This window comes from Eriocheir sinensis, chromosome 45, assembly GCF_024679095.1.
Source record: "Eriocheir sinensis breed Jianghai 21 chromosome 45, ASM2467909v1, whole genome shotgun sequence".
In the NCBI taxonomy this organism is placed as follows: domain Eukaryota; kingdom Metazoa; phylum Arthropoda; class Malacostraca; order Decapoda; family Varunidae; genus Eriocheir; species Eriocheir sinensis.
Window position 1 is genome coordinate 342,715 of NC_066553.1, and position 13,047 is coordinate 355,761.

At 40.7% G+C, this 13,047-nt stretch overlaps 1 protein-coding gene across 1 annotated transcript; it reads right to left on the minus strand.

Annotated features, from left to right (window-relative positions):
• Positions 1 to 10,564: 10,564 nt before the first annotated feature.
• On the minus strand, positions 10,565 to 11,480 carry LOC126980782 (uncharacterized). Its single transcript, XM_050831064.1, has 2 exons — positions 11,286 to 11,480; positions 10,565 to 10,899 (listed from the first exon to the last, which is right to left on the minus strand). The coding sequence occupies exons 1-2, from the start codon at positions 11,467 to 11,469 to the stop codon at positions 10,565 to 10,567; spliced, it is 519 nt and encodes a 172-aa protein (XP_050687021.1). The 5' UTR covers positions 11,470 to 11,480.
• Between the last annotated feature and the right edge of the window lie 1,567 nt (positions 11,481 to 13,047).

Consider the following 13,047-nt stretch of genomic DNA (forward strand, 5'->3'; position numbering starts at 1 on the left):
TCTGAATTTACTTGTCTACATCTGAGTTTTACGCCATTGTTCCTCGTGCGCAAAGTGTCATCGATCATAAACAATGTTGATCTGTCTACATTCGTGAAACCATTAAGTATTTTAAAACATTCGATCAGTTTTCCTCGGAGGCGACGTTTCTCAAGAGAGAACATGTTAAGGGTAGAAAGCCTTTCTTCGTAGGATTTGTTGCGCAAGCAAGTGATCATTTTCGTTGCCCGACGCTGAACACCTTCTAATTTAGCAATATCCTTTGCATGGTGGGGAGACCAAAACTGTACCGCATATTCCAAGTGGGGTCTGACTAAACTGTTGTAGAGCGGGAGTATTACATCTTTATTCTTGAATACAAAGTTTCTTTTAATGAAGCCCAACATTCTGTTCGCTTTATTTGCTGCATCGATGCATTGCTGTGAGAATTTGAGGTTTGACGCGATTTTGACCCCCAAGTCTTTGACGCATTGAACGCTTTTGAGTTTAACGCCGCGCATTTCGTATTCGAACTTCTTATTCCTCGTTCCAAGTTGAAGGACCTGGCACTTGTCTACGTTAAAGGGCATCTCCCATCTATCCGACCAAGCTGAAATTTTGTGCAAATCCTCTTGGAGGCTTTGCCTGTCTTCGTCAGTGAGAACCGAGTTGCCAATCTTTGTGTCGTCTGCAAATTTACTAATGCGATTATTGAGTCCAACATCCACGTCGTTGATGTAAATAATGAAGAGCACTGGGCCAAGGACCGAGCCCTGAGGGACGCCACTAGTGACAGGCGCCCACTCTGAGTTAAATCCGTCAATCACTACTCTTTGTTGTCTGTTGCTCAACCAATTCGCGATCCATTGGTTTACTTGACCGTCAATACCTATTTGCTTTAATTTGTAAAGTAATTTATGATGCTGGACTTTATCAAACGATTTCTTGAAATCAAGATAGACTACGTCCAGTGATTTGGTTACGTCATAAACAGTGAAGAGGTCGTTATAAAAGGTTAATAGGTTTGATAGGCAGGATCTTTTGTTTCGGAAGCCATGTTGTGAGTCCCCAATCAATGAGTGGCTTTCAAGGTAATTCACAATTTTGTCTCTAATTATGCCCTCAAGTAGCTTACCTACAACCGAAGTTAGACTAATGGGCCTGTAATTACCTGGTACTTTTTGTCTCCTTTCTTGAAAATCGGTGTCACGTTAGCCTTTTTCCAATCTGAAGGGACGATGCCTTGTGGCAAGGACATATTGAATACGGTTGTGAGGGAGGAGAGTATTTCGCTCTTTGTTTCTTTCAGCAGAGTTGGATATACTTTGTCAGGTCCAGGACTTTTATTTGTTTTAAGTGAATGGAGAGCTTTAAGGACTTCATCGGTTGTTATTTCAAAATTAGGCAATGCATGCTCGAGATTTACAATAGTACTGGTGTTGGTGGTAGCGAGAGGAAGACTGTTAGTATTAAACACCGAGGAAAAGTAATTGTTTAAGAGGTTTGCAATGTGTTGGCTGTCAGTCACTAGTGCACCGTCGCTGTTTGTTAAAGGTCCAATACCACTTTTGATCGCCTTTCTGTTGTTTATGTAACTGAAGAAAGATTTCGGATTATTTTACAGTTGGCTGCAATATTTTCTTCGTATCTACGCTTTGCCTGACCTACTAGTCTTTTTACTCGTCGCCTGGCATCATTATAAAGTCTAATGTTTTCGGGCGTGCTTTGTTCTTTCTTTAACCTGTAAAACAATTTTCTCTCATTGACTGATTGTTTAATTTCGCTATTAAACCACGGTGGGCTTTTATTAGTGTTAATTCGCTTCTCGCACAAGGGACGAATGTGTTCTGCTGAGTGAGTAAGTGATTTTTAAGGCTTAGCCAGGCTTCCTCTACGTTGCCGTCATCTGACAGTTGTATTTCTGTTAGTTTTGTCGGATTTCTACGAAGTTAGCTCTTTGAAATTGGGCACCTTTACTTTATTTTCAGTCACTGATGATTGAGCTTTAATGTCGACGCGCACTAATTTATGATCGCAAGAACCGAGGTGTTCTCCTACCGTGACACTACTGATTAGGTTATCTTGGGTCGTTATAACAAGGTCGAGTATATTATTTTGTCGAGTTGGCTCAGAAACCATTTGGCTTAGATAATTTTCTTCTAGAAATTCGATCATTCTATGTGACTCGCCTTCTGTACCTGACAGTGTCGCCCAGTCGATATGGGGAGGTTAAAGTCTCCTAATATCAGTGAGTCGCTGTTATTAAGTGACTGCCTTAAGACGCTGTACATTTCAAGGTCGTCATCGAGTGATTGTCCGGGAGGTCTGTAGGTGACAGATATATTTAAGTTGACTTTTGCAATGTTTACTCGCACGCACAAATGTTCAACGTTACTGTTTCCCGGTGTTTTGTCAGTGGGTTGCAAATAGCTTTTGACATAAAGGGCGACGCCACCGCCTCTACGGTTTACACGATCTTTGTTGAAGAGTCTGTAGCCATCTATGTTGTATTCGGAACTTAAATCAATATTTGTGGTGTCGATAAATGTTTCGGTTATAGCAATTATGTCAAAATTTTCTGTTAAAGCAAGACATCTCAGTTCATCAAATTTGTTTCTTAGGCTACGCGCATTAAAACTAAGGATTTTAAGTTATCTAGAGGCTTAGTAATAGAGGTGGTGGTACTCGCGGATCACGGTTACGGGTTTGTTGCGATGCACGGCGTCTATTTACACGGGTGGGTGGAGGGACGTGGCCGTGACTCGTTTTTTGTTCGGATGACACGCACTGCTTCGTTGAGGAGCCTTCCGAGTCTGGCTGCCCCGATGGGAGAAAGGTGCAATCCGTCCCTGTGAAAGAGCTCATTTTGTCCATAGAAATTGTCCCATGTGTTGAGGAACTCCACGTCAAGCTCCCTGCAAAGAGTCTGTAAGCGGTTGTTTAGGCTGAAGGCCTTACTGAAAAAGTCGCTCCGCCCAAGTCCGTGGTAGAACTCCTGAAATCAAAATGTTAGGGGATTTAGTCTTATACTGCTGGATGAGCCTACGGTACTTCTCCAGGAGTTCCTCAGACCGGGTCGTGGTGACGTCGTTCGTACCTGTGTGAATAACAAACAGTGAATCATTAGTAGCCTGGGGGGAGATCTCCTCAAGAGCAGCAGTTATGTCGTCGATCCCAGCACCAGGATAGCAATAGTTCCGTCTTCGACGAGGAACTCTGCCGCAGAACTCAACGACCTGCTGGCGAATCATGGAGTCACCCACCAGGAAGGTGCTCTCCTGCTCGTCCTCTTCCTCCAGAATGGCAAACCTGTTGAAACAATGAACAGGATAAATCGCTTGTCTGGCTGGTTTGGCTCCTCCATTCACGACGGTGAAGCCATCATGGTCGGTGCCACTAGCATCCTCCCGTTGCGTGGTGTTGTCCGCTGGTGTCGACGGTACCGCTGAGGGCAAGGGGGCGGTTGGAGAAGGGTTTGGCACCACAGCAACGTTAGCCTGGATGAATTCCTGCAAGGAGGCAACAGTGCGAGAAAGCTCTATTATTTTATTCTGACCTGCTTCCATCTTCTCTTCTTGCTCCTGCAGTCTGGTCTCGAGATGCTGCCTGGTGAGAGAAAGCTCTATTATTTTATTCTGGCCTTCTTCCATCTTCTCTTCCTGCTCCTGCAGTCTTGTCTCGAGATGCTGCCTGGACAGACACAGTCGACAGACAGCAGAACGCCCTGTAAAAAAGTGAGCTGAGAAGCTACCGTTACAAGAACTGCACTTCTTAGGCGCCATCTTATCTGAAATGAAAGAGATAAAAACACAGAGTGAAGGGATTAGGAAAGGGGTGAGGTGTGTGAGATGTAGTTTAGTAATTGAGTAAAAGTGAGAGAGGAGGAGTAGGAAGGGATGTGAGGTGAGTAAAGTGGGGAAAGATTGGTGTTTGAGATCAAGGAGGGTTAGGAAATAGGTGAGGTGGGAGAGAGGAGGAGTAGGAAGGGATGTGAGGTGAGTAAAGAGGGGGAAAGGGAGGCGGTGAGTGAGGTGTGTGAGATCAAGGAGGGTTAGGAAACAGGTGAGGTGGGAGAGAGGAGGAGTAGGAAGAGATGTGAGGTGAGTAAAGAGATGGGAAAGAGAGGCGGTGAGTGAGGTGTGTGAGATCAAGGAGGGTTAGGAAATAGGTGAGGTGGGAGAGAGGAGGAGTAGGAAGGGATGTGAGGTGAGTAAAGAGGGGGAAAGGGAGGCGGTGAGTGAGGTGTGTGAGATCGAGGAGGGTTAGGAAATAGGTGAGATGAGTGAGAGGGAGTTTGGGAAAGGAGGTAAGTGGGAGAGAGGAGGAGTAGGAAGGGATGTGAGGTGAGTGAGGTGTGTGAGAACAAGAAAGGTTAAGAAAGAGGCGAGGTAAGGTGGGTGAAGGGATGGGTAAATAGGATGTGAGGTAAGGTGAGTGAGGGGGGGAGGGCTTAGAAATATGTGGAGGTGAGGGAGGAGTAGGAAGGGCTAATCCTCTAGGGGATGAGGAGGAGCAAAAGGGATGTGAGGTGAGCGAGGGTGGGGGGGGGGGCTTAGGTGAGGTGAGGGAAAGGGGTGTAGGAAGTGTTAATCCTCTAGGGGATTTAAAGAGAGTGTAATGAGGAGGAGCAGATTGAATCCTCAGGGAATTCAAAGGGTGGGTTGTCGACACACCCAAATCACGCGTGAGACACTCGGGAACACAAAGTCACACTCGGGACACACGAAACACTCAGAAACCCAAGCACAAGCACGACTAAACACCTTCAAGTCACTCGCAAAAACACCGGAAGTACAACAGCACACTCAAAACACTCTGAAACCCAGGCAGAGCACTATAAACATCCAAATCACACGTAAAAGCACTGGAAACACAACTCACTCGAAACGCAGAACACTCGAAAACAGCCAAATCACACGCATAAACACCGGAAACAAAACAGCACACTCAAAACGCTCTGAAACCCACGCAGTACACTTAGAAGCAGCCAAATCACACGCAAAAACACCGGAAACACAACACACTTGAATCACTCTGAAACCCACGCAGAACACCCGGAAACAGCCAGATCACACGCAAAAACACCGGAAACACAACACACTTGAATCACTCTGAAACCCACGCAGAACACCCGGAAACAGCCAGATCACACGCAAAAACACCGGAAACACAACGCACTTGAATCACTCTGAAACCCACGCAGAACACCTGAAAACAGCCAGATCAGAGAGAGAGAGAGAGAGAGAGAGCAGAGAGAGAGAGAGAGAGAGAGAGAGAGAGAGAGAGAGAGAGAGAGAGAGAGAGAGAGAGAGAGAGAGAGAGAGAGAGAGAGAGAGAGAGAGAGAGAGAGAGAGAGAGAGAGAGAGAGAGAGAGAGAGAGAGAGAGAGAGAGAGAGAGAGAGAGAGAGAGAGAGAGAGAGAGAGAGAGAGAGAGAGAGAGAGAGAGAGAGAGAGAGAGAGAGAGAGAGAGAGAGAGAGAGAGAGAGTGTTTGGTGGTAAGCTAAGGCGAGGTCACTGTGGTATGACAGAATAATTTTCAACATCTAATGAGTGTGAACACAGTTGGAGATGTTACTGTAGAAAGTACGAGTATGGTGGGTATGGGAGCAGGCAAAATGCGAGCTTGTGTGGAGAGAGAGAAAAACGAACAGAAGAGAAAGCAGGATACTATATGTTACAAGTTGTAAAACTGTAAGTATGGATGGATTAACCCCATAAATGTTTAAAGTATGGAGATGTAGTGGTAGAGTGTATGCTATTGATATGTAAACTTGCTTTTGGACCATTAAGTGCAAGAGAAGTGGATTAAGACACTAACTGTCCCCTCTCAAGAGTAAAAGTGAGTGCAATAGCAATAAAAGGATTAGGATGCTCAGTGATCCAGGAAAAGTTTATGGGAGAATATTGACTGAAAGGCTGATGGAAATAACAGAGAAGGTTAGTAAGGAGCAAGGAGGTTTCAGGAAAGGGAAGGACTGCATGAATGAAATATTTACAATTAAGATGATAGTTGAATAGTATCTAGGAAGAGGTAGAAAACTATATGCAGCCTGTATGAATCTTAAGAAGACATATGATAGGAGAAGATAAGGAAGATCTATGGAAAGTTCTAGGAATATATGGTGTAGGAGGACAGTTAGGTAATGGAGGGAAAAAAAAGGCATTTCATAGAGGAGCGTATTCATATGTGAGGGTGGAGGTGAGACAGGGATGTGATGTCGCCATAGCATATCAATATCTTTACGGATGATTTTATGAGGGAAAATAAAGCCAAGGTTGGGAATATTGGAGCAAGATTGAGGTTGCATTTTGCTGATTAGCCTGTGATTGGATGTTTGCAGATGACACTGTCTTGCTTGCTGACAGTAAAAGGGAACTTAAGATTAAAAATGTGGTGAATTAATTTAATAGGGTGTGTACAAGAGTGATATTGAAAGTTAAAGTAAATTGATCTTTTTTGAGAGAAGAGGATATATAGGTGGTGAAGTTCAGCACGCATTGTAGCTAGTGTGAGTGTACCACTTGCTAAGAGATTCCAGGTAATGATAACATAACATAACATATTTATAGGACAACAAAGGGTAGTCTACTTATCCGGAAACTGTGCTATGGATAAGCAATGTTTTGAACTGGTTTGGACACATTGAGAAAAAAATGAATGGTTAGTTGGAAAAAGATGTACATGAGTTAGGATACTTAATGGCCAGAACCATGACTCTTCGCATTAGGCTGATTGAGAGATATGTTTAGTGCTAGGTTGCGTTGTCTTTTTATTGCCTTTTCAATAAGGCTGCCTTTTCGTTTGCGACCCTTTCCAATGGGTGCAGCTCCTCGTGGCATGCCCACCTGGCGTCGTGCAACAGAAGTGGGCTGGCAAGGTATTTTGCCACGACCAGCTCCTGCATAGCAGAACTACCAGTGCTGTGAAGAAGGCTGTTCAGTTGATTTGATGTTCGAACAGATTTAAGTCTTGACAACAGTTTCTGCATTCCCTCAAGAGTCTGTTCATCTCCATACGGAGTAGCAAGGTGGAGCATAGTGTCATTAATTTATGTTATTACTTGTAATACTGCTGCACCTGTAGGTTTGGTAGAATTACTTACGTCTCCAGTTTCATTACATTCCACTTCTGGCTTTATGTTTGTAGGTGGCATCTCTACTTCCACATTATCTACATCATGAGCTGCACCATGAGACTTTTGTTTTCCTTCAGTATGTGAGTGATCATCCCCTGTTACTGATTCAGAGTTTTCTTTCAAGGTAACAAAGAAATCCAAGGGTGGTACGTTTTCATTTCCAAGTGCAATACTTGCAAGCCAGTGCCTATTTTCTGGGCTATTTTCCAATATCTGAGGTAACTGCAAGAGGAACTGTTCTGAACAAGCAGCCTGATGTTTGCAAACTTTACCAGTCATACCAGTACTGCACTCGCACAAGCCAATTTTAAGATCTACAGTATACTGTATTTGTTCCTTTGACTGGCTTTTAACTATGAACTGATGCTGATCTTCATTATACCTAGTGATGCTTTCCTTACTAATGGAAATCCCAGTTGGTGGCTTCACTACTTTCCTTCTACAGAGAGACACATCAATGAGGCGTTGTTTCATATATTCATCAAATATTTCATTCATAAACATGATCAGTTGAGTCGTGTTGTAGGCTTTACATCTGCAGGGCAAACCAGAAACATGTATAGCATAAATTTTTGTCCTGATTTCTAGAATATTACACATTGGTGCACAATTATTATACGTATATTATATATTATAAAGGTTTTTTTATTAGCTAAATATCGATGAACATTATTTATAGAATATGTGCATAGCAAAACATTATTTTAAGTTGTTTTTCACAGTGATAAAAATTTAATTATATGTCAGTGTACTGAATTTGTAACTTTTTACTATTAGGCACTAGTAGTTTAGTAAGGAACCTCTTTAGTGTTACAATACCACAAATTTGCTTAATATATAATACCTTGCTGCTATGGGGAAACTGTATTTCTTCTCTATCTTCTAAGGTGAAAACTGAATTTCTTCCCTGAATCCCTATCTTGTATGGGGAAAACTGTATTTCTTCTCTATCTTCTAAGGTGAAAACTGAATTTCTTCCCTGAATCCCTATCTTGTATGGGGAAAACTGTATTTCTTCTCTATCTTCTAAGGTGAAAACTGAATTTCTTCCCTATCTTGTATGGGGAAAACTGTATTTCTTCTCTATCTTCTAAGGTGAAAACTGAATTTCTTCCCTATCTTGTATGGGGAAAACTGTATTTCTTCTCTATCTTCTAAGGTGAAAACTGAATTTCTTCCCTATCTTGTATGGGGAAAACTGTATTTCTTCTCTATCTTCTAAGGTGAAAACTGAATTTCTTCCCTATCTTGTATGGGGAAAACTGTATTTCTTCCCTTTCTTCAATAGGGATATCTGTATTTTTATGACAAATAATATACAAAGTCAAAATCTCTTCCAACGTCTCAAAAAATTTTCCTAGAAATTTGCCTAGGGGGCAATCTCCCCTATGGCCCCCCCACTGGCTACGCCACTGGGGAGGATTATTGGAAAAAGTACATCATTGGAAATTCGTCAGTCATCGATGGGTTCCTGCATATACAAACATTATAAGGAATATAATACATGTTTTATATGACGTGTCAGAGGTCACTTTACCATTTTCTTTATGTGTACAATGTATTCCATGTTTAACACCATTTTTTCCCGGAAAACAGGTAAAATAGGGCTGAAAGTTAGGTTTAGGAGAGGGCTGATTGACCTATTAGCCTTTTTCCCATAGCATACAGTATTAACTATGAACGAATTCGCTATGAACGACCCCGTTCATCGACCTATTAGACGTTTATAGCTTGACTGAGGTATATATAATGACAAATGGCACACTAACCTGTTGAGAATGATATCTTTAATGATGCACATGGTAGATTCTGCAAAATTATTTGTGTGGTGTCCACGTAGCAAAATCCAGCCCTGTACACAGTACTCCATTCTTCCTTCCTTTCTATCAGCTTTGCCAGATACCTGTAAATGCAATATACTTTAACTACATTGAAATAACATATTATCAGTGCATTACTTATGTACAGTCCCCTGCCACTTCCAATGCCTCCACCAATGCATTTTCGTTCCTATATCTGGCAATTGTGGCTATATTAAGACAAAACAAATACATGGTGCGAATCGTTACTAAGAGAAGGGCAGGGTAGTTTAAACTTTTTGCCTGTCATTCATCACAGGTGGGAAGGACTTTGATAGTGTCAGACGAAATGTTGTTAGAGGAGGGGTCTGTACATGACATACACCAACAAGGAATGGTTATCTGTACTATACATTTTAACTGTCAAGAATGTACGCAAGTCAAAATGAATCTTATAATATGATGCATTAAAACATTCAGCAAACTGGACGATAAAGACAAGCAAGCCAGCCACCAAAACAAACGTAAAGCGCATACTAAATTTTAAAAGTATTAATCCACATCCGCATCAGTACATCTGCATTTTTAAAATTATCTTTAAACGTACACCATGTGTACATATCCAAGTGCAAAATAAACATGCTGTTCATAATAAAGATGTGCACCAACATGAGTAGGCAACTACAAGAATAATCATATCAAACTTCAGCAAACCGCAGAAAAGACAGAGCAGCCACCACCACACATGCATAGGCAGAATGAAATTGAAAATCTTATCATACATTCACTAAATATACTTTGAATGGTTTGGTTACCATACCAACGTGTATTTTTTTCCTCTTGTACGGTAGCCTATATCTGAAAGATTGAAAGATTAATACATAATCTGTTAGTCTTCACTAGCTAAATGGAAACTGTCAAACATCCACAGATATAATACAATTGAGCTTAAAAATGACCATCTTATTTCATCTAAAATTAATAATGGTCACATATCTACAATACATAGGTAACTGTACCTCATGTACTGGTTATACTTTTGGGCTTCTGGGGTCTGACAAAAGCAATTCCATTCATCTTGAAATGTTTCATCTGAATCAGCATATACCAGATTCTTTGCCACTGTCATTAGTACTCGGCGATCTTCCTTCTTGATGCCATGTGAACCATCACACAGCCACCTCCAGACCTGCTGCAGGATGTGGAATATGCACAGAAAGCGCTGAGATTCTGGCCATACAGTCTTCAAGGCATTACGCTCAGCGTCACTGTTGTCTGTTATGAAACAAGCTGGATGCCCTTGTTGGAAAAAGGCAGTCTCACCGAGCACCTTCCTCAGTAACTGAAAACCTGAAAAAATATAATGACAGGTATATTACCATATCTACGTATTCCAACAATAGGATGTGAAACCACAGGGGGAAAATGCTTCATTGCAATATATATATATATATATATATATATATATATATATATATATATATATATATATATATATATATATATATATATATATATATATATATATATATATATATATATATATATATTCATTATAACTTTTCATCCTGAGAAGATGTGAAGATGACTCAAGGGAAGAGCTCCAGCTGGCTGGCACACAGAAAGGAGTTACTGCTGTGTTCAGTTGATCTAAGTGACTTGTAGTGTCGACGAACACAACTTCACCAGCTTCTCTGCATTTTCATGAATTCTGCCCATAAATTCAGTGACTAACACAACTGCAAATTTCTCCCCGTCAGTTTTATATTCAATCTTGGAAGCTTTTGAAGTAGCAGCGTAGTTCTCAATGGAAGCAAACATATCTCCTCCTCCTAAAGTGCCATGGTTTGCTTTGAGCCACAGGTTCCGTATGTGATAGATGACTCTATGGGAGGGATTTATGGCAGAATTGGCCTTAGTAGCGAGACTTGCACTGACATTTATTTGATCTTGGTAACATCTTGCAGCCTGCGCTACAGACATGCCTGAAAAAGAAATATGCATTTGTAATGATAAACTAGATTAAAGTAGATGGGGTAGAAATTTTATCGAGTACAGGAATATCCCACTTGTCTGTGTGCCAGGGTATTTCCTCTTCCTGTATTGCGATGCATTGATTGAAAAACATTCAAACATACTAAATTACCACAGTACCTATATATATATATATATATATATATATATATATATATATATATATATATATATATATATATATATATAGATATATATATATATATATATATATATATATATATATATATATATACTTATCGTGATTGCAATAGGAATGATGGTATTTATGAGGTAGTGAGTTCCCTTGATGTTACACTCAATAAATGTAGCCACAACTATTCTCATGTACACTTACCAATATTGAAGTACTTGAAGTAAGCATTCTTGGTGTCTGGTAAAACTCTCAGTTGTTGCAGAGCAGATGCAGAGTCTGTAGGATGATTGTGGACACCCTTTATGATGATCATACATGGATGGGTCCTGACATCCTTATCTCTCTTGTAGGTGTCTCTTGTGATGAGCTTGATTTTCATGTCCATTGTTACACTGCATCTGGCAATATAATTACATAATTATATATTAAGTCTTATAATATAATCTTCCTTCCTGGATAAATTTATATGTAGAAGGCAAAGCACTTGTGATAATTTCTAATTAATGCCTCTATGCTAATGCATGCGCAGTCAATTGTAGCAATTTAAATGTGTCTGAGTATAGTGCCGTCACAGGTAAAGTTCGGTCACAGTATAAAAGTAAATACAATAGTCCTATAGCTCTTTGATACAGCAATACTAACCCTGTGTTTGTTTTATAGCTCCTTTATGGCGTCTGTCGCCATGCATGCAGATGAATTTCTGGTGAAATGTGTATCTTACACCTGTGAAATATCTTGATACATTGAAGCAAACACTATTCTTCATAGTAAAAATTTCTTTCCACCTCCATGCGTCCTCATCATTAAATGCATTAGTTTTCACTTGTATTTCATCTTTTTCATTTTTCAAAATTATATTACTGAAGCCTTCTGTTGTGAAATCAAGTTGGAAGGCCATTTTCTTTACATAATTAATGTGCTTGCTGACACTGGTGATCTGTGGAATAGAACATACATATGCAGCATTATTCTCCTGTGAATAAAAATTCAAACCAAAAAAGGAATATATATATATATATATATATATATATATATATATATATATATATATATATATATATATATATATATATATATATATATATATATATATATACACACACACACACACACACACACACACACACACACACACACACATACACGGTTAGCCCTTCATGGCTAGGTTAGGTTTTGGCTTGGTTAGGATAGCCCAGCAGGATTAGCATGGGTTACCTTAGCCCAAGAGAGTTAGTAGGTTAGGTTTGCCCCCCAGGATTAGGCTGTAGGTTTTTTTTCAAAATTCAGTGCCATTCTAGCTCCTCTATTCTGGCGTACTGGTGTGAGGAACTACAAGTGTGAGGAATGTGGGAAAACATTCATGGAGAAGGGTACCCTCACCAGACACATCCTTACACACACTGGTGTGAGGAACTACAAGTGTGAGGAATGTGGAAAAACATTCATGGAGAAGGGTACCCTCACTACACACATCCTTACACACACTGGTGTGAGGAACTACAAGTGTGAGGAATGTGGAAAAACATTCATGACGAAGGGTCACCTCACCAGACACATCCTTACACACACTGGTGTGAGGAACCACAAGTGTGAGGAATGTGGAAAAACATTCATGACGAAGGGTCACCTCACCACACACATCCTTACACACACTGGTGTGAGGAACTACAAGTGTGAGGAATGTGGGAAAACATTCATGACGAAGGGTCACCTCACCACACACATCCTTACACACACTGGTGTGAGGAACTACAAGTGTGAGGAATGTGGAAAAACATTCATTAGAAAGAGTGACCTCACCACACATCCTTACACACTGGTGTGAGGAACTACAAGTGTGAGGAATGTGGAGAAAGATTCATGGAGAAGGGTACCCTCACTACACACATCCTTACACACACTGGTGTGAGGAACTACAAGTGTGAGGAACTGTGGTTTTGGGTGCAAACCACAAAAAAGTGTC